Source organism: Sinocyclocheilus grahami, unplaced genomic scaffold, assembly GCF_001515645.1.
Source record: "Sinocyclocheilus grahami isolate Dianchi unplaced genomic scaffold, SAMN03320097.WGS_v1.1 scaffold8.1, whole genome shotgun sequence".
Taxonomy (NCBI): Eukaryota; Metazoa; Chordata; class Actinopteri; order Cypriniformes; family Cyprinidae; genus Sinocyclocheilus; species Sinocyclocheilus grahami.
Genome location: NW_015505187.1, coordinates 845,874 through 868,488, shown reverse-complemented (window position 1 = coordinate 868,488; position 22,615 = coordinate 845,874). Strand labels below are relative to the sequence as shown.

The 22,615-nt window shown below is 35.2% G+C and overlaps 3 protein-coding genes across 3 annotated transcripts in view; all 3 read left to right on the top strand.

The window, feature by feature from the left end:
• The first annotated feature begins 1,478 nt into the window (after window positions 1-1,478).
• LOC107590981 (transcription factor Spi-C-like) lies at window positions 1,479-3,333 on the top strand. Its single transcript, XM_016279954.1, has 5 exons — window positions 1,479-1,514; window positions 2,026-2,113; window positions 2,233-2,354; window positions 2,447-2,543; window positions 2,846-3,333. The coding sequence occupies exons 1-5, from the start codon at window positions 1,479-1,481 to the stop codon at window positions 3,331-3,333; spliced, it is 831 nt and encodes a 276-aa protein (XP_016135440.1).
• A 3,097-nt stretch (window positions 3,334-6,430) lies between these two features.
• On the top strand, window positions 6,431-7,559 carry spi2 (Spi-2 proto-oncogene). The gene is made up of 3 exons (XM_016279944.1): window positions 6,431-6,550; window positions 6,637-6,853; window positions 7,133-7,559. The coding sequence occupies exons 1-3, from the start codon at window positions 6,431-6,433 to the stop codon at window positions 7,456-7,458; spliced, it is 663 nt and encodes a 220-aa protein (XP_016135430.1). The 3' UTR covers window positions 7,459-7,559.
• Window positions 7,560-11,823: 4,264 nt separating this feature from the next.
• LOC107590965 (myosin-binding protein C, slow-type-like) overlaps window positions 11,824-22,615 on the top strand; it is a 40,422-nt gene continuing 29,630 nt past the window's right edge. Inside the window, exons 1-4 of the mRNA XM_016279933.1 lie at window positions 11,824-12,075; window positions 17,910-17,927; window positions 20,400-20,462; window positions 21,841-22,116. Coding sequence (XP_016135419.1) covers window positions 12,054-12,075; window positions 17,910-17,927; window positions 20,400-20,462; window positions 21,841-22,116 — 379 coding nt within the window. The 5' untranslated portion in view covers window positions 11,824-12,053. The remainder of the gene's footprint in view (window positions 12,076-17,909; window positions 17,928-20,399; window positions 20,463-21,840; window positions 22,117-22,615) is intronic.

The following is a 22,615-nucleotide window of genomic DNA, read 5'->3' as shown; positions in this document are numbered from 1 at the left end:
TAGGTCCTGTAGGCTTGGCGAGCATAAATGATTTCTTTCAACATCATTCAAAATCTTACTGATCCCAAACTTCTGAATGGTAATGTAAAGTATTTTTGGGTTTATTGTGTTTTCTTTAGTAGATAATTGATATATTTTTCATTTTAATTCATGGAAGTCTGTCCATAATTTCGACTTAAACCATGTATTATTATAGTTCCTAATAAAGTTACCACAATAAGTTGTCTGATTTTTACTGACATTTACAAGACTTTCATCTTGACAGCTTCAGTGTATGTTAAATGCATAGATGCAACAAAAATAACGGCCTGTTGACACAAATGACAGCAGAAAACATTTGCCAGGGGATTCAAATTATAGCTGATTAACTATTGTCAGCGAGATTAGTTGTTTACACAGTTTGGGGCCATACATTTCCACCCACCAGCGCACATAGCGTATTCATTTATGTGCCAGAACAAAGTTGGTAGATGACGTGGAAGTTGTGACAGATCTTAGTAGATGATTTGTATGTTGTTTGAATTGCACATTAAGCTAAACCTACCTGCCAAAGCCCATTTTTACTCACATTTGATGCTTGTCAAGTGCTTATTTTTGTTATTCATACACCATACTAAAAAGAGACAAAAGTATTCATTATATAATCAAATGTAAGACGTTTATCTTGACAACTTCAATGAATGTTAAGTGTACCGATACAACAAACATAACAGCATATGTTGATGTAAATAACCACAGAAATCATTTGCCATTTTGCCAGTATAGCTTATTAACTATTGTCATAATAGTTATAAGTTTTGGGCCATAGATTTCCACCCAACACCGCACAATTTCTAGCATATTGATTATTCGCCAGAACACAGCGGTAATCTCAGTCGACTGAAGTGCTGAGGTCTCATAAAATACACCCGGTTCTTTTATGAGTAAGCCTCTTTACTTTCATTCTCTGCACACCTGAAAGGGGAACTACGGGAGCCAGTCAGTTGATATTTAAAACCTGTGTCATGAGAAGGTGAAATGAATTAACTGCTGTTTTATGAGCTTAGAACAATACATGGCAAAGGAGTCTTTGCAAATACTTATTCACACTCTGGCTAAAATAAACGAAACAGCATTGAATTGGTGCCATTTTTTAGATATGCATGAAAGGAACATGAAAATCCATATACAAAAAAAAAAAAAAGGTTTTCTGTCACTTGTTTTTTTGAAGCGTCCCACCTCAGATGACATTTCTCAGCATTCTGCAGCTTTTCTCTTGCTGTGATTATCAGATTGGTTATTGTTTGGTGCTTCTCAACACATTTTTACAGGACCAATAAACTAAAGTGCCGTTGACAGCTTCTGACCAGAAATGCAAATGTTTTCACAAAGGAGAAGGAATCCTGGATAAACTAGTGGTTAGTCCCCCTCTCTCTCTCTCTCCCGCTGTCTATCTTTTTTCATGGATGGAGATATGGAGATTATAGAATAGAGGGACTATGAGTCCTACCTGGTCTTCATTTCCAAAAAGAGAAGTAGAGTATCACTGACAGCTCCATGTTATGTTGACGTGGCACATTTAAATGGACCCATGTATATAACAGGCCGCATTGCTAAGTTGGCCAGTAAAACAGTAGTCGTTCTACAATATATCTGTCCACATATAATCACTGAGACATAGAGGACATTTCCAGTTGAACACAGTTGAGCTCTACATAAATGCAGAATTAGGTTTTCCAAGGCCAGAATGGTGAGTTTTTTTTTGACTCAAGCATGTACATGTAGCATGCATTGTTTTATGTAGTATTTATTTGCTTGATTATTTGAAACTTGATAAACCATTAATTGTTTCAGAAATGTATATTATATTATATGAATGGTTTATTTTATTATTTATTTATTAGAAACCACAGGCACATATTTAATAAACTTTCTACATTTATAAGATTTTGATGAGAAACAAGACAGCTCTAATACAGTCATTATTTCACAAATATGTACAAAATTCAGATTCATGCCTATTTTTTTCTTCTTGCTTTCTTGCAGGGATCTCTTGAAAATGACATCAATCAAGATTTTCAGGATGCCATTGATGTAATTCAGCGTCACTCTCAGATACGACACTGTGACAATGGTACCATAATATATAATATTAATATGAATGTAGAAAAAAATTTAATATATTCTGCAGTAGTATTAAGTATAAATGATCATCCTTATTATTATTCATTCTCTTCTAATTGTCTCTTTCAGAAAATAAATACTATGAGAATCTGGAAAGTCAACAGTCCTCTGTGAGACATGCCATCTCATACTATCAGTTCACACCTCATTTTGAGCCTCCAGGACCGATGTATGACTGGAATGAATCCTCAGTAGGTTTACAACTCATTTCATTTGTCACTTGAATTGTTTCAATGGTTATACCGTGATATTTTACTCATGTTTTGTCTCTCTGTATCTGCAGTCATGGTCTCACATTGTGCCAGATGTGTCTCTAGGGCCATTGTGTTCTGCTGAGCCTTCAGTGTTTTACTCGAATTTACCACAGCGCCACGGAAAAGGTACAACATTATTAGGTTTCTGTGTGCTTGAAAATTTAATGATTCAATATGTGGGATAGTATGTGCTAACGTTAAAAGGATGTTTTGGATTTTTCTCTCTAAGTGCATTTAGTAATAACTGTACTGCATAAGCAAATCACTTTTTTTCAGAAATAATAACCTAATTCATTCAAGTAGAGTAGACATTAACATACTCCTAAAACTGACTGTTCAGCTTTTTCACGGTTCACAGTTTTCAACAAAGTTGAGTTCTTCATAATACAGAAGTGCTGAATGCATCATGTATTCCTCTTCCTCATTAGGTCGTAAGAAGTTACGCTTATATGAATATTTGCACGAGGCTCTTCACGACGACAACATGGGCGACTCCATCCAATGGACGGACCGAGGGAGCGGCATCTTCCACTTCATCTCGAAAAATAAAGAAAAACTGGCCGAATGCTGGGGTCAGCGCAAGGGCAACCGCAAGACCATGACCTACCAGAAAATGGCACGCGCTCTCCGCAACTACAGCCGCACGGGTGAGATTGTGAAAGTGCGTCGCAAGCTCACCTATCAGTTTAACCCAGCTATACTGCAGCGATTGAGCTCACTGTCAGGTTACAGCTCGGGCCCTTCGTCCAGAGACATGGCCCTTCACCAGCAAGGCTCTGCTGAGCACGTCTACTACAGCTCTCCTCTACCAGACTGTCATTACTGGTACGGCCAATACTCTTACCAGGCCGAGTACGATCTCGCTACTGTACTGACAATGCATGAGGACCCCAAAATTGGCGTTTCAGCTCAGTGATTCTCAAAAGAGCCCATTCCTGTCATGCCATGAATTCTGAGATTCTTTCAAATAAACTTTGACATAGTACAAATGTACAAAATTACCTACAGTGCATTAGAAATCAGTGGATGCATGTAAATAGGATGTTATACTGGGTAAAAGTTTGTAGTCAGTAAGATTTTTTTTTTTTTTAAGAAATTAATACTGCTATCAGTGAGGATGCATTTAATTGATCAAAAGTGACAGTAAAGATTCTATATCAAATAAATAATTTTTAAAAAGTATCACTAAAAATCCTGCTAAAATTCAGCATTGACATTGCAGGAATAAATTACAATTGAAAATGTATTAAAACAGAAAAACAGAAAACAGTTATTTTACATTTTAAATTGAAATAATATTTTACAATCTTACTTTTTTTTTTGGATCAAATGAATGCAACCTTGATGAGCATAAGAGACTTCTTTAAAAAAAAAAAAAAAAAAAAGGACCCCAACCCTTTGAACCGCAGTGTATATGTACAGCAGCCCTAAAAAGTATTTGGACACTCAAAATATATTAATTATTGCATTAAAAAATGACAGCAGAGCGAGCACTTTGTTAAGCAAAACATTTCATCAAAAGAATATAGAATATATATAAGAAAAAATGGTTCATGAAATATTTTAATATTTTGTATGCAATTAAATAGCATTATTATTATACAAGTGTCATATCTACTTTTTGGGATCGCTCTACTGTTTGTTATAACAGTCTGTCTTCATATTTATTTACTTTTCTCAACTTGTTTACATAAGATCATTTGTTTTATCGCTCAAATAAAGTTTCCTGTCTTGAGAATCCCAATCAATTTGCTTGTTAAACTCTCCATTGTAAAACACATACGCTTGAAACCGCTGTATAAACGTTTGCGCTGATTTCTTTGCAAATGCATTTGGCCAAGCTTATCTAATTTCACAGAGAGAAGATTCTTTGTGACTGCTTTCTGTGTCATATTACAAACCGATCTCAAATCACCTTCCTCTTTGTAAGATAGCAATCAAACTCTTATGTGGTGCTGCTGTATAATTTTCAAACTGGACAATAAACAGTGGTCTCATAACAACTGTGCTGTTTTATGATTGAAGTTTTAAACATTGCATTTCTCTCATCTATGTTGCTTTTCATATTCTTCTGTTCTTGATCATTTGAGCACAAATGAATGTGTTTTTTTATGCAGAGCCTGCGTTTCATTGTTAGGTGGCTGTGGTTGTTATCTGTAAGAGTGAAGAGGATGTGGTTACTGGTTCCATAAAGGTGGATGCTAGAGATGTGTGTTAGACCGAGATCAGGGTGTGTATGTTTGGGCCGACAGAAACTGTGGTTTGGGGTCAAAAAATGGCTGGTTATTTATGTACGGTCGTACATCATTTGAGAAAGGCCTGTTCACTCCCACAGCCCCTTGCTATTGATAAAAAGAGGTCTGCACCTTTTCGGCGAGACAGAGTTTTGTGGAAAACACAGTAATAGTAACAAATTCTTCTTTTCATAAACGATTGGTTATTCATTAATACAACGACACCTGAAACAGCAATACCAAGAGTAAGAACACTAACATGGTAAGTATTGATCCATTTTACAGTTTTGTTTTTTAGTATGTATTCTACAGTGGCCCCAAAACATATTTGGGCAATTCAAAATGTATCAGTGTCATTATATTAGAGCAAACCAAACACTTTTTAGTGGCCACTGTTGTGTACGAGTTAAGAAATAGTTGTTTCTTCTTACCAGAACAGTCCGCAGGAATATCAGACTGATTTGGAGGTGATTCTGGAATTTCTTGAGGAGCATTACAGACAGGAATCTCGAAGAAAAGCCCTATGGAACAGTAAGAAGGAAGCTTAAAGGGATTGAAAATGCTGTCATCAATTACAATAAAAAATATGTATATATATGAATAATTTTTCTACTTCCAAATGTCATGCGTTACTTGCAGTTTCTTTGTATAATTTGAGAGAAAAAAAAATTCAATGCACCTTCATGTTTTTTCTAAACTATAATTTCATTTCTTCTGTGGAACACAGATTTTTTTCAACTCTTTTTGTCAGTGCAATGAAACTAAGTCAACCCAAAATCAGGTGTGCTTCATTGTATTGAACGTGCACTTGTAGTGTAGTGTATACTTGTTCAAATCTTAAAAGTGTATAAGCACACGTATTTTGGTGTGTTGACTAACATACTAAAGCACAAGTAAAGTACTTGATTTCATTTTGTACTGCAGTGTGTTATTCGATATTACATTTTGCAACGTATTATTTACTAATATAATGCAGTTAATATATTTTAAATGTATTAAATCGCAACTTCCTAATTACAAATGATTAATTACAAATGTATTTAAATACATGGCATACAAGTTTCAATAGAAATTACATTAACGTATATTTTAGTTGACTATAAATGCTTGTTAGTACACTTTTAAGAAAACATATTTCAAAAAGACAATATAATATATAATATAATTATGAAATTATATTATAAATGAACATATAAAGGTGTACTTAAGTGGGTCAAAAAATCACTCTAAAGTTTTGTTAATTGCATTTAAAATGAATTGAAATGATAATACAGTTTAATGTAAATGCAACATGCGATTAAGTGTCTGAAAACTTACTTTCAGCTCACACGTAAGTATATTCCTTTAAAGTATATTATTAATGATCAGTTCTCTTTTTAAATGTATGCATACTTTTGTGTATGTCTTTTTCACAAGGGAATAGTGTCCAAAAAAAAAAGCAATGGTCCTATTGACTTTTATTGCACGGATTAAAAAAAACACTGAAATGATCAGTCTGTTTATCATCACTAAACTGGTTTTGTAATGCACTGGCAGCAAGGGATCTTTCTGTCATGTCAACCAGTTCCTTTAAAGTATATTATTAATGATCAGTTCTCTTTTTAAATGTATGCATACTTTTGTGTATGTCTTTTTCACAAGGGAATAGTGTCCAAAAAAAAAAGCAATGGACCCCATTGACTTTTATTGCACGGATTAAAAAAAACACTGAAATGATCAGTCTGTTTATCATCACTAAACTGGTTTTGTAATGCACTGGCAGCAAGGGATCTTTCTGTCATGTCAACCAGTGAAGATGTGGACATATCTAGAGAGAAGCTACCTGCTGGAGAACATTCTAACAATGTGTTAGAAAAAGAAAAGTCCCAGCTGCAGCCTCCTGCACCTGCAGCTCAGCAGGTAAACCATTCAGTTCAACACTTTGTGTCATTCTTGCAGCAGTTCTTTTCTATTTTAAAACCAAGTTTTTTTTGTCAAATCAATAGGTCATGGGATCTCTAGCCAAAGCAAACGGATCTGACTCATATACAGACTGTGGAATGAATTGCAACAGCAAAGCTCTCGATCAATCAGCGGTCCTTCACAATGCACCCGACGGGCAAGTGTTAAACGCCCTAAATGGACCAGAGAGACCTTTAACTCTGAATACAACACCTGAAAAGTGTGCCGAATCATTGCCCAGCATTACACCTGCAGAGAAAGGTCAGTTCTGCTTTTGTGGTTTATTTTGATGCTATCTCGAAGGTGAGGAATAACCTAGAGGAACTGCAGCACAGGAGCGGCCCGTCCTACCCATAACTGCCAAATAGAATCTCAGTTCTCCCTCATTTTCTCTGGTCTTGTACACCATTGATGTTTTAGAGATGCTTATCTTAATTATGCCTATCATAATACAAGCCTGTTTTTATGGGAAATAGTTTCCATAGGCCTTTGCCTACACACTTGAACGCCGTTTGACCGCAGTCATCTCTATGATTGCAGGGAAAAAGCTACGTCTTTTCCACTTCCTGTTCGAGATGCTCGAGGACCCAGGCATGGCCCACTGTGTGTCCTGGGTGCCCGCTTCGGCAGGCATCTTCCGCTTTTCTGCCAGGAACAAGGAGCGAGTGGCTGAGCTATGGGGCCAGAGGAAGGGCAACCGGATGCCCATGACCTACCAGAAAATGTCCCGTGCCCTGCGAAATTACGCCCGCTCGGGGGAGATCATTAAAGTGAAAAAGAAACTGACTTATCAGTTTAGTTTAGCGACCCTCTCTACTTTACAGAGCCAACATGGTGTAAAGAAAGCAGCATGTGGATCGAAATGAGAGCTCAATGATTGTCTCAAGTGTGTTACGGTCATTATTTGTTACTCTCATGATATCTTAATTGCCTTGGTAATAGGAGGAGGGTAAAATTAGTTTCTATTTTTCTTGCTCGATGAAGGTGATGAACTGTGGTGTTTGTATAGCAGAATCTTACCTAAATAATTTACTTTTTGCTGTTCTTTGCATATCATGATGCATTTAAAATAGTATGTCTTTTAAAAACATGTCTCTTATAAATAAATAAAAAAATGCATATATAGTAAACCTACTTTTTATATATATTTTTTTCAGTTTCTTTATCAGTTTTTTCAACTGGCATTTGAAAAGAGCCAAAACAAATAAACACAGGCTAAACATCTTCGTCCCGTACTGCTCATTTGTTCCCAGTAGGTGGCAAAGCTGCTACACTGCTTTTATTTTGATTTTGTCACTTGCTGATTGTTGTTCAGTACAGTTGTGCTTTTTTTTCTGGACAACAACATAATTGTTAACAACTTAATGGCAAAAAGCTGATGCTAAACATTACAAATTGCATTGTGATTTCTAACATCTCTATTTTTTTAAAGTGCAAATCAATGTTTTAGTATTATTTATATACTATTATAGTATTTATCATTATTTGAATTAGCTTCTATTTTCATATTTTCAGTTTTTATTTTTATTTTTAGTTTAATGCAATTTTATGTGATTTTAACTTTTTTATTAGTATATTTAGCTTTAATTTACATTTTTAGAAATTATTATTTTTAGTACTTCAACTTAAACTTGTTTTATTTCAGTTAGTTGCCAATGCAACAGTTGTAGTTTTCGTTTACATTTTTATTTCAAGTTAATTTTTGTTTTTCAAGCTCTATTTCAATTAAAGAAAAGTATTTTTGATAGTTAATTTTAGTTTGACTCACAAAATGTATTTGGAAACCTGCGTAATGGTTAAAAATGTATAATTATCATTGAATGGCGTATCAAAATCTCAAATCAAGTGGCATCCACAAACAAATTATGCTTTGCTTTTCTCAGAAATTGCTTCACTTTTCTGATCCACTTTTGCAATTAGCATTTTTTAGTGAATGCATGAAGCCAAACATTGTGAGCACAATTATTTTACCATTTAAAACCAAACAAACTTATTTTCATGAAACGCTAAATGTGCATGTGCCGTCTTTCTTTACAATAAATGCCACTTGCTTTCAGATTTTGTTACATGCTGCAATAAAATGCATTCATTTTTAAGTATGGCTTAAGTGTTTGAATGCTTTTTGGAGCCACTGTAAGCAGCTGTTGAGGCCGATCTCTTTACTGGCATCATTGTGGATACTGAAGTTGGCCCCAGAGCTATTGACAACACTCTACTAAAAGACAGATTCTTGGTTTGGTCTCTCTGACTGACTGACTGACTGGCCACAGGGTGCTCCTCACACATGGTATTGTGTGATTCTGAGATGGTGTTTCTCTCCCTATATAGTCCCACAGAGTTTTAGTCACAGGGAGGAGTGGAATCTATTTCTGCAGCAAGTATTCATGCTTCCCATGATAGATCACTACATCTAAAGCCCTGCCTGCTCCATTCTGAACGCACTGAATCTTAATGAGATGTTGAAATTCTGAGGGGATATCTGTTCGCCTTTGTTTAGGTTCCCATGTGTGTGTGTGTGTGTGTGAGTGTGTGTGTGTGTGTGTGTGTGTGTGTGCGCATTAGTGCAAGCAGGTGCCACTCTGACTCTCTAGCCTGAGCTTTTTATGGTGACCGTGAGAGCTAAATCCCCATGGGCGTCATGAACCTTTAACCACCAGTCTGGTCCAAATGGTTTTGTGTGTACTTTGTGGCAGGCCAACATGACAGTTCCCCTGCACCCTGCCTTTAGAGCAGTACACACAGGGTTATAAATGGGCCCCTCGTTTGGAGGGTCCGATACCAATAAAGGCCAAAAATCATGCTTAAGGGGATAGTTACCCAAAAATAAAAATTCTGTTGTAATTTGCTCACACTTAAGTTGTTGCAAACCTCTGTTAGGTTCCGCCAAACAGTTGACGGTAGCCATTGACTTCCGTCAACTGTTTGGTTCCAAACATTCTTCAAAATATCTTATTCTATGTTCAACAGAAGAAAGAAACTCATATAGGTTTGGAACAGCTTGAGAGTGAGTATGACACGATTTTCATTTTAGGGTGAATTATCCCTTTAAAATCCACTTAGTCAGTCAAGATGGTTTGTTATGCAAGAGTATGGCATGTCATTCATAACCTACTTACTGTACATCGCACATTGCCAACTAAAAAAGTAATTTCAAATTAATTTAGCTAATGGGACCACATACTTGTGAGAAATCCCATTCTAAACAAAGGTTTCTTTAACGGCAAGTGCAGCTCAGCTACGGATTGAATGACTGCTGACTAATTAATGTCTTACAGTCTTTCAGAACAAGAACAGCATGAAATTACTAAAGAAGAGTCCTGGCTTAATACGTAATATATGTTACAGGAGCATTAGAACCATCTACTATTACTTAGCGTCATTCATATGACCCTCGGAGAAGCTGACATCATCTTTGGCATAACCATGTCGTCATTGACAATTAAAATAAAAGACATTGGGTCAACTGTCATGTGCTGCAACCATTAAGTAAATAGATATTTTTATTACACCTTGACATACATTACACATTAATGTTCAGTTTTTAATGTAAAGGTAAAACGTATTTTTAATAAATATCATTGATTATTCATTATATAAATATCATTATCTTACATTTTACCACAAACTAACATGTTGTGCCATAAAAAGGTCAAATTATTTGATATTTTACAAGACTTGAGACACAGAAAAATGCATTTTTGATTAAAAATGTAATGTATTTTTTCAAAATTTGCATCATGTCATTGACCTCTGTTAGTTTCAAACAAATGGATTTCAAATCTTTCTTTCTTACTTGAGATATATGATCATAAATTACATGTAATTGCTCACTTAAACTATTAAAGCTTCGGGGCCTCAATGTGTAAACTGCTGTTACGTCTGCAAGAAGAAGGGCCTGATTTATAATGAGAGTTATAGTGTTAACAGGATAATTAGAGTCTTGACAATGGCAACAATCCCATGTTTCCACCGTCTTTCCATGCTAGTTATGTCAAATGTCAGAGTTCAGGTTGGCATTCTAATTATAGAGTATAAAAGCATTGCTCAGGCATCTGAACAGAATTTATAGTCTTGGTTGTTCAGATCACCGCCCTTGGCCCTCATCCACATTAGATCAAAATGATCTCTGGCACTTGGCTGAAGGGTGAAGTAAATGTTTCCTATTTTTCTCACTAAGCCCTAAATATCACCCAGAGGCTTTCTAGAGAAAGGGTGGCGCTTAGACACTGGGAACCCCTGGATGACAACATCACCTACTAATATCTCTTTCATTCAGCCTATAGTGAATGCCCTTGACATGGGCCTTGCCAAGCTTTATAGTAAATCAGTCACATCAACCACCGACTGGCAGGGCCGTATCTTCATTACAAACACCTCACTGGCAGGAATAAAGACCAAGTATTAAAGAGCAGTTCGCATATGTACATATATTTACACATATAGATAAATATGCAGCATATTATTTAAAATGTTTTATGAAAAAATTATTATATATTACATGTGACCCTGGACCACAAAACCAGTCATAAGTAGCACGGGTATATTTGTAGCAATAGCCAACAATACATAGTATGGGCCATAATTTTTTCTTTTATGCCAAAAAGCATTAGGATATGAAGATATTTTGTAAATTTCCTACCGTAAATATATCAAAAAGTATTTTTTGATTAGTAACATGCATTGCTAATGACTTCATTTGGACAACTTTAAAGGCTTTTTTTTTCAAAAAAATTCAAAATTTTGATTTTTTTGCATCCTCAGATTACAGATATTCAAATAGTTGTATCTCGGTCAAATATTGTCCTATCCTAACAAACCATACATCAATGGAAAGTTTATTTATTACCTTCAGATGATGTATAAATCTCAATTTCAAAAATGTACCCTTATGAGTGGTTTTGTGGTCCAGGGTCACATATTACTAAATATAATATAATATAATATAACATAACAACACATTTTTATATATATTACATTTTGATTGAAGGGTCAAGCATTCTGCATAAAAATACCCTGCAGATGTCTTTGTGATATATATTCAAAGCAATGCCATCTTGTCAACAGAAATACCTTATTTTTTTCTGCAATGCAATGTTATCCAATGCCCCTCTCGCTGTCTGACTCCAGCTGGTGAGGAGCATCTAATCCCAGGACTTTAGGAGCGAAGGGGAGGGAGGTGTTAGGGATGTTTTTTGGGCTCTATTATCAAACACAGAGAGGAGTGGCTAAGATGAGAGCTATATAAACCCAATTTATTCATCACCCCCAGATCTGTTACTTTCTCCTTCGCGTTCCTGCGTTGCCCTCATCCTCATTGACTTCCAAACTCTCTGGTGAAGCTTTCCTCACCTCCGTTACTCCATCATAACACCCCTTGGCTAAAGGACACCCCTTGCCACACACACTGGGCAGCCCAGACTTACCTTCAACTGCTGCCTGGTCCACCGGAGAACGGCTCAACATGCCTGAGCCCACAAAGAAAGGTGAGAACCAATCATGTCCATCACTATGCCACAGATTACATAGTCTGATGGGGAATCTGTTGATCAAGAAACAAAAGGAAATGTTTTAGGATGGCAAATTTGACCAAATCAAGATGTACAACAACATTATCAGTGATATCACCTGAGCATTACTAACAAACATGCTGATAACAAATTGGCAGCTCCGCTTTGCTGGTTTGTTTCACCTTTTTCATTCTAATCTGAGTTTGAGTCAAGTTTTTTAACTGAATAGGCTTGAACCAACAAGGACTAACTTCACCTTGCAGAGTTTTCTTAACTGCATATGGCAAACATACACAGTATACAATGCTGCATTATAGAAAGATAGCAAAAAATTTCGAAAATTGTGTATTTTGAGTCGCATGTAATGAACTGACAGTTTATACACCATAAAACATAACATATGTTAGGTCAAGGTGGTTGGTAGAAGCAGAAGCAGGTGAAGAAGTTTGCATCATCCCTACAGTCATGAGAAGGACAAAATGACTCAAGCAGACATAAAAAGCTCAGGGATGATCAGGAGCGACTTTGGAATTCACATTGTGCTGGATGATGAGGTGATCCAGGCAACTTTATGAAAAGCAACTATTGTAATGCCCCATTGTTGCTATGATGGATGGTGCATAGTCAAGGTGATTAGGAGCGCAGAGTCAGCTCAGCTATACGGGATTCTGGGTATGGAATGGTGCTGACTTACTCTGCGCTGGGTTTCAAGTCATGGAGCCCAGCTTTACTGTGGTGCCAGAGGCATTTCTGATGGATGATGCAATGCTGATGGCCCGGTGGGGATGCTACGCCTTCAGATGGACAAATATTTCAGGGGTGATGATATAGAGATCAGCTTCCACTGCTGACTGAAGTATGAGGATGCGATATTGTGTGTGCTCTTTGACTTACATTGCATCATGATTATTATTACTGAATGGGAAAGACTGGCTTTAATTTATTGGATAGTATATGAAAGCAGATCTCTCATATGCATGAGCACAACAGCTCTGAGATTTCATCATTCGTGACAAGCACCAGTGACATTTAAATTTTATTTTTGGTCAGGCTATGGCTTTCCTCTGAGGATGACTCATATTTTAATATCGGCCTCTAAACATAGCCACACTGGATGGGATCCGTCCACTTCTGGACAATGGGGATTATGATGCAGAATGTGGGTGATTTGGGAGATTGATGTTATGGAAGCTATTTTGATGATATTCATAAACATGGTCATAAACAGGCAGGTGGCGCGATCCATTTCGGTACAGGGTTTGCAGATGCGCCCAACACCCATTGTAAATGCCATCGGGTAGATCGTGACGATTTTTGTGGGTTGAAAAATGAATGAAAAGATGCTTATGGTGACTGAAAACATCTGTCTATCAAGAAAACATACATCAAATATTTTTGTCTTGTTTTCCAGTGAAAATGTCTAAACATTCTTTAAGGATTAGTTCACCTAAAAATAATAATTCTGTCATAATGTACTCACTCTCATGTCGTTGCAAACCTGTTTGAGTGTTGAAGAATATTGGTATCAAATCAGTTTTGGTGCTTATTGACTTCCACTGTATGGACAAAAAAAAATCCTTAAATTATAATCTTTTATGTTACAGAATTTTACATTTGTTTTGGTGAAAAACACCTGTAAAACAACATAAATGTACCTGAAAACAAAACTGGATAAGACATTAAGATATTATTTGACATATTTTAAGCATACATCTAATGAAATTCACCAAGATTGATGTTTAAAAAAAAAACAAAAAAAAAAAACAATTTGCCAATGTGGTGAGAGAAAAATAATTGATTAGAAATGTATTCTCTGAAAACAAACCATAAAATCTTACAATTTTGCTTCTCAAGTAAATTGACCTTGCTTTAATGTTTTTAACAAGACAAAAATTGCGATTAAGAAAATGATTTTGCAGTGCAACTGTCCTTTTTTTTTTAAAGTAACAAACAATTGGTTACTCTGAAAGATGAAAACATAGTTTGAGATGATAAGCCAACTGTAATATTTAATTACGATGGATTCCATATACAGTAGATGCCCTCCATAAATAACCTCAAGAGAGAGTATTAGACTTTGTGACCATGTCTGTTTGAAAAAAAAAAGATTGTCCTCATAAATTTGGGGGAACACCAGAGTCCAAAATGAACTTTGCACCAGCTAATGGAGTGTGAATGGAGCAAATTTAGCTCCATTCACACACCATTGTAAATAAATATATAAATAAATATTTATTTGCAGTCATGAATTATGCATTGCTTTATATTAAAATAGAGTTAGAGTTATTATGCTTTATTAAGTATAAAAAATTAAAACTCTTCAGGTTTGTATATATACTGTATATATATATATACTGTATATGTAGACATTGTTGCATAGTTGTTTTATTGTTATTATAGTGGTTTTAATGTGAGAAATATTTCGCTTATGTGTTGCCATGATAGTTTGGAGAAAATAACATTTTACGTATCCTACAAAACATTTTTCCTGTGTTTTATTTGTAGAAGGTCTGTATGTCATTCGTTTTAATTATGCACGTCAATTACTTTAACTATCATGTATTATGTTGCGGTTCCTTATACAGTTACCAGCCAACTGGCAACTTTTACTTGTGTGAGTGTACCCTGCGTATTTCACTCTCACTTTTTCTCAAAGCGTTCAAAGTGTCGTTCCTTCATGTCAGATCACTCATAAATCAACACCAAGAGAAATAACACATTCAAGCTGTCATCTGCTCTCTGATGCCTGTTGTTCTCAGAGCCAGCAAAGTTTGCACGACTTCCACGTACAATAGTACTTTTTTACAGTTTTATCATAAAAGATTGATTCTCAAACTAAAAGCTGTATACACTTTTTTGTCGATCTTTATGAACCTATTATGAATCTTTTTTAGTCCGTGTTGGTCGTGACAATAAAAAGTTAGCTGCAGTGCATTCGCTTGTCAGACAAAAAGCATGTAACTGAAAATGTTCTTTAATAAATGAGGTTTGAATCCTATCTATATTAAGCTGGAGGGCCGGCTAGTAACAACCGTTGGTGTGTGGGGGGTCAACATGAGCCTGTCTGTCCTCACGGCAGCAGTAGGGACAGCTGAACATACCTGCATTCTGTTGTGCTGCACTGCGAGGGTAAAAAAATACCTTTCAAAATTGTCGTTATTGCTGGATGAGCCAGGGGGATCTCGAAACGGCCAGAATGCCACACCAGCCAGCTCAACCGTGACATAAATGGCTCTTTAATGGGTGGAAGGACCCACGTCAGTGCCAAATCTGAGCTGAGGGATCCAAAAGACGTGATCTGTGGGGTGGCATCATGCACAAGACAAAGAGAGAGAGATAAAATAAGATTAGGTTTCTAAAAAGATTCATTAACAGGTAAACACATCTTGATTTTAAATTATTATTATTAATATTATTATACATTATTTTCTCACAACATCCACAAGATAGAAAAAAGAGAGATAAAAAGGTTAGGGGTCTCAAAAGGCTAATTCAGGCAAAAAAGATGAATGATTAATTGATTGATTAATATTAATAATTATTATTAGTTACATTAATGTAGTGCTTTTCTCACGGCACTGACAAGACAAAAAAATAAAAAATAAGATTAGGCGCCTTAAAAGACTAATTTCATCAAGATTTAACATTTTTTAAATTATTGTTATTATTATAGAGTTTTTCTTATGACATGCACAAGATAAAGAGATAAAATAAGAAAGATCACATAATTAGGTAAAATAATTATTATTAATTAAAAAGTAATAATAAAATTTGGTGTCTCAAAAGACGAATTAATATGCAAAAACATCTTGATTTATTATTATTATTATTATTAGTTGTCATATTTATATAGTGCTTAGTGGGGGAATCATTACAATAATAATAATTATTATTATTATTACAAATGTTATAATTTTTAGTGATTAAATTCCTGCCAGCAGATGAGGGGATCAACTAATTTTTTTTTTTTTTTTTACATTACTGAAGGTCCCATATAACTGTGTCCTAAGTCTCATAAATTCAAGTATTTCATGTTTGATATATTATCATTATAAATTATCATACATGTGGCGGGGCTTTGGATAACGTTGCATTGCAGAAAAAAAGAAGGTATTTCTGTTGACAAGATGGCATTGCTTTGAATATATATCACAAAGACTTCTGCAGGAGACTTTTCAGGAGTTTTATACTCCATATGAAGATGACCAAGGAAATTACGCAACATAAGACAGGATGTAGCTACAGAACAGAGAATATAGTGAGTGACAATGAACTGTAGAAAACACCCAGTGAAGGAGAGAAGGACTGACAGAGACAGCAAACAAAACGAGGGAGCTGAAAGCTGAGAGATGTCAAAAATATCAAAAGGGCTAAACAAGGAGAAGCACACAGGTGTTCGCATTGGCCCTCCTCACATGCGCTCCTGACAGCAGGGGGCAGGAATGAAGCGGTCGCGCTCGGAACGCTTCACAGAGATCCTTTTGTGCCATGATCAGCCTAGGCTGGCATCCTCACAGAATTCACAGCAGCCCGAGCCAAGGCAACAGGAGCGGGTTGCCGAGACAAAGCTGCTGACATTTACATCATGTATAGTCTAGAGGAAGGTTTGTTGCTCAGAGGTTGCTCTGTAAGAGACCTAATGGAGCTCTCAGTAATGGCCCAACTTCATCATGGTCTCATGTTTCTCCTAAACCTCCCTAGAAGGTATAAAGAGAAAAATAAATCCAGTATACAGACATAAATACAGTATAAACACAGATCATTTGGTGTCTGCAGTATGTGATGAGAAATGTTTGAGTTATAGCTGAGTTTGAGTTGATAATGAAATGTCTGACTTTAAGTGCAGATTTCCAAGCACAGTTTGAGACATAGTTGAGATCTCTTTTGAAACTCTGAAGGAAACACGCGTGAGATTACAGGACATACATCACCGTTCAAAAATTTGGGGTTGGGAAGAATTTTTAAATGTCTCATATGCTTACAAAAGCCACACTTATTTGATCAAAAATACAGTAAAAACAGTAATATTGTGAAATATTATAACAATTTAAATGTGAATATTTGAATATATTTTAAAATGTAATTTATTCATGTGATGGTAAAGCTGAATTTTCAGCAGCCATTACACCAGTCTTCAGTGTCACATGATCCTTCAGAATTTAATCTAATATGCTGATTTGCTGCACAAGAACCATTTCTTTTTTAGCAATGTTATTATCCATGTTAAAAACAGTTGTGCTGCATAATATTTTTAGGTGAAATCATTTCTGCATGATTTCAAAAGACCAGCATTTATTTGTAACATTATTAATGGCTTTACTGTCACTTGATCAATTTAATGAATTTCCTGAATTAAAGTATTAATTTCTTTAAAAAAATATATAGTTTGTTTAACTCCTCTAATCACATTAGGGTCTGTAAGAGTACTTTCATCATGCTCTGCTGGGTTTACTATAACACTGTGTCAAGATGTGCCTCTTTAAACGGTTTGCTATATGTCTAGACATGTGCACCGCAACTAACACAATACTGCTCACTGACACCCAGTAAAAAAACAAAAACAGAATGCTTTAAAGACAGACAAAGCTGCACTCGTTCTTTATACAAATTATACAGTGGCCTAAAAAAGTATCCAGAGTTAAAATGCCATTATATTAGATAACAAAATATTAAATCAAGTGGCATTTATTATAAAGAAAAACAGCACAAGCAACTTTGTTATTTGGGACAATTTATTTTAGACAATTTTAAAGCCTCCTTACCTAAAATATAGGAAATTTCATGGAGCTGTTTTTCTTTTTTCCTGACAGATGATGGCCAACCTGAAGGTGAGTCGTGAATTTCTTCAGATAAACTTGTTTGCCTCATCCTGGATCAGTTTTTATGAGTGAATGGACAATGATAATAGAGAGTCACTGAGTTGCGAAGGGGAAAAAAAAACTTTAAACGTAGTCTGACAAAAAATAAATAGTAGGCATATTTTTTACAGTCAGTCAGTTACTAAAGCCTTTTACTATAATGACCCGATTAAAAGCATATACTGTACATGTGGCATTATATTAGCTTCCGCTTTTAATAATAAAACATTCATATGTTCATTACAGCATATACTGTAACAACAAATAGCTGCAATCCATTCTATATATATATATTTACAGGCTAAATATTCCAATTTTCACTCTCATCTAGGCCACATGAATTTTTTGCTTTAAATGGGGCCACCTGAGTTTCTAGGCATCTATTTATTTAGTCATTTATTAGACGCTTTTATCCAAAGCGACTTACAAATGAGGACAACAGAAGCAATCAATTGTAGTATTAAAACAACTAAAAACAGATCCAAAACTAAAAGCTAAAACTTTATAAATACTACCTATACATATTTTAAAAATAAAGAGATTAAATAAAAGTGACAAATGCATACAACAAAATTTCTAAACTTAACATTTAATTGAAAAACAAAAAAAAATTAAGCTAAAAACAATTCAAAATATTAAAGAACAAAAGGTATAAGAGTATAATAATGATTCTAACATAACACTAAGCCAAAAACCAAAAAACAACTACATTATATGTGTATGTACAGCCACACACATATACATATATACTGTATATGTACATACACATTTATAAATTCAATATATATATATTATTTCATTTCCATTTAGTTTGTTGAAGTATTAAAATAACTCAAATTAAATAAAACTAAAAACTTAATAAAAGACCATCACGAGGAGGCCTTCACGCGACGGCTGTCGCGGTAAACTAAGCTTTTTTTTATACCTTTTATACCTATATATCTAACAAAATACTAAATTAATTCAGCTGGACACACTTTCCTTATTTTCTCCGCAACAAATGGCCAAGCAAGCGCAGACACTGACAAGATACGCCATACAGAACGAGACCAAACATCTATCCAACAGCATCTATCCATTCATTCTTAACATATTAATATAAAGAGTAATTCAATGGCATTTTACTAGTTTAAGGGTTTTGAGTCATAAGATGGCGCCAATTAGCTGTTCTAGCTGTGTTTTGAAACGACTCCGAACAGTATGAAAAAAGAAGCTAATGTTGCCATGGTTAACGCTGATCATGGCAATTCCAAAACTTTAAATAAAGTAGCAATGTATGAAGCACAGTTTAAACAGATACAGTCAAACCAAGCAGTTTTCTGTTGGTCGATGTAATAAACCCATGTAAACATCCTGAACCCGTTGCGAAATCTGCATGGAGAAATCGTTCGCCCTCTCGTGAAATTCCAGATCACAGATACTAGCCTATCGATTAGTAGTTTGAGTGTCAAAACCACGTGAATTTGCCGTTAAAGTAGTGATGTTATGTTGCCATGGGCAACAGTAAAATTAAAGTAGGCCATAATACAAAAAATACCTGCTTAATTTGCGACAAGAAAGACCTAATAAACTGACCTGACACAAATAAACCACCGGTTGATTGAGTTCTGTGAGTGTATAAGTGTGTCTGGAAGTACTGATGTTGACATGTTTTGTATGACACAATTTCTGCTTTAAGCAACAAAGTACAGTATAAACATTCAGTAAAGCTAATAAGCGCACAGCACCACGTGCAAACATGGTGAGAACAAATGTGAAGTAGGCTACTCACCAGATGAGTATCACTGTTATTTCATATATCAGCCAGATGGTCTGAATCCCTGTATTCTGTCCAGCTGATCATGGGTTGTTGATTCAGATGACATTTAGGCTTAGGCCCTTGTTACCAGTGCACTGGTAATATACACTTCTCATTTGAGGTTCTAGAATGATTTTTGGCTTCGGAGCCATTATTTGTAGAGCTTCTGGCTCGTACAAGTATGGTTTCCTATCACATGGATAGCATTCGGACATAGTATGTATTATACTCGTTCTATCTACAGCCAGTGATAGAAAGAAATCATATATAAATAATTGACATATACAAAAAATGTTGAATGATGTCCATTTCACGCTTCAGTGATCATTTCATTTTCTTTCAATGTGTTGGGGAGTTCTCCATGTTCTTCTGTCCTGACAGTGGACATCTTTTATGAAAGACAAGCAGAAGTTTCTTTTGCTTGTGTTTTATGAACGAGGCCCTCTGTGTGTGTGTGTGTGTGTGTGTGAAATAACATTTATATATATTATATCTGTATATATAAATGTATAAAAGTGTCTGTGAGTGAGTATATTGTATCGTCTCCTGTCCTTCAGCATATATGTGCATCTGTATGTGTTGCTGACGCTTCATGCTTTGAAAGAGGCACTTGCATTCCCCCGCTATGTCTGTCACATACTCAGAGAATGTTGCCCCAGACTCTGGTGATGCCCCATCTGAGAATTCAGTTGTGATGACCCCGAAAGGTAGGTGTTCAACCATGTGTTTCCCCTCCCTTTGGTTTCCCAGTTTCACCCACGGCACTCTTACCTCACGTGTGTGAGAGTGTTTGTGTTTGTTCCACTGTGATTTCCACCAAATTATCACTTTGTGATCACAACAGTTTAGGTAAATCAGCACACGAACTACAAGTGTACAAACTACAGTATACACACACAAGCACACACCTTTTTTATGGGTTCACACTGACATACACAAATGAATGGCCCACACCTTAACCCACACCACGCAGTACTAATACCTATGGATGGCAGGATTTTGTTGATCAGTATATGGAGAAGTTTGATGTGAAGGTATAGTATATGAAAAGAAGCAAAGGACACTCACAGAAAGACACCTGTGCAGGCATCAACCATTTACTGTGCTTTCAAAATCAAGTTGACTGCAGAAGAAATGCAAAATTCACACTGACTGTGGTTGTTATGTACAAATATATGGATATTTAAAAATTTAAATGTAGAATATTTAAACTAATATTATATATTTGTCTTTTAAAGTATATATTTAATATAAAGTATATCTTAAATAAATATATACTAAACTTAGCACATCTATAAACCTTTGTGTAAGAGACTGTAGTTGTTCTGTATAAACATACTGTATGGATATTTAAAATATTTAAATGTACAGTATTTATATATTATATTGTATATTTTTATTATTAAAATGTGTATAAAATATTTAAATAAAGTCTAATAAACTATAAATTATAATAAACTATTAATAAATAAAGATACACATTTTGTGCAGGAGAATAATTCATTCTCATAATTGACTGTAGTTGTTGTGTACAAACATGGATATTCAGAAAATATAAATATTTTAAAACTAATATTAATTATGTTATCACTTGTATTATTAACATATATATATTTAAACCATATGTAATTTATGCAGAGAATAATTCATTCTCATTATTTACTAGTTATTGAGTTCAAATATGCTGATTAATAAATATATAATATTATATTAATATTTATATATTATTTGATTTTATATTTAAAAATATACTTCAAACATCTTTAGACATTTTGTACATGAGAATAATTAATAGAATTGTAAATTATTTTTAATACTCCACAAGTAGATGCTTGCAGAGCCTGTTGTACTTTGCCTCTTTTGGGATTTACAGTTTCATAGATGTACAGTGACGCCAGTATTTTCCATCATATTTAGTTTTACATGTTAATTAAATATTTAACATGTAAATATATGTAATGCACATATTTGACCAATTTAGTCACTTTACATCTATGTGAGTGAGTGTGTGCATGTGTAAGCATTTGAGTTGAAGGTGGCTTCCTGAAGTCTTGCTGCTCTAGCCTGGCTGTGTTTGCTGTACAGAGGCTAAAGTGGCAACCAAAGACACAGAGGCCATAGTGACTGTCACAGAAGCAGAGGCAGCCGTGCCCATGCCTGCTGCTGAGACCCCTCAGCCACAGCCTGTAGTAATTGTGGTGACTGAACTAGAGCCAGTAGAGGGTGAGGTCACAGACCCACAGCCATTAGTGACAGAGCCTGTAGAGAACGGCCACAATGAACCTGCGCCAACACAGGCTAAGAAGCATGTCGAGGTGACTGAGGTAAAAGAAGAGGAGCCCGGCACCCCAAAAGTTCCCGGTGAGTATTGCAAAGAGTAAAATCCTAATAACAACTTGCCAGTGTTGGGAAGCTTCTTTGAAACTAGTTTGCAAAGCTACAAGCTACATAAAAAGTGACAACATTAGAAGATATATTAAATGATATTTAAATGAACTAAAACAATTTTTAAAAAATGACAATAATTAAATAATGAAAGCAGTATTTCAGCATTCAGGTTTTTGTTTTTTTTACAGTGGACTTACTGATCACTATTGGCACACACATGCACACACACAAATATTGCCAGTATACAGCCAGTATTTTACATCTAAAAACAAGGAGGTTATTGAGATATTCATCTGGTCATTTGACCTTATGTGATGAATGTCATATGACCTTATTACATAAGTCTTCATTCTTGTGTAAAACATATTTACAATAAAAATCACACAAACAACAGTAACAATACAACAGTATTTTTTCTTTTCTTCTCTCATTACACTACATAAATTCTAGCTGGAAAAAACAACTGAAGTAC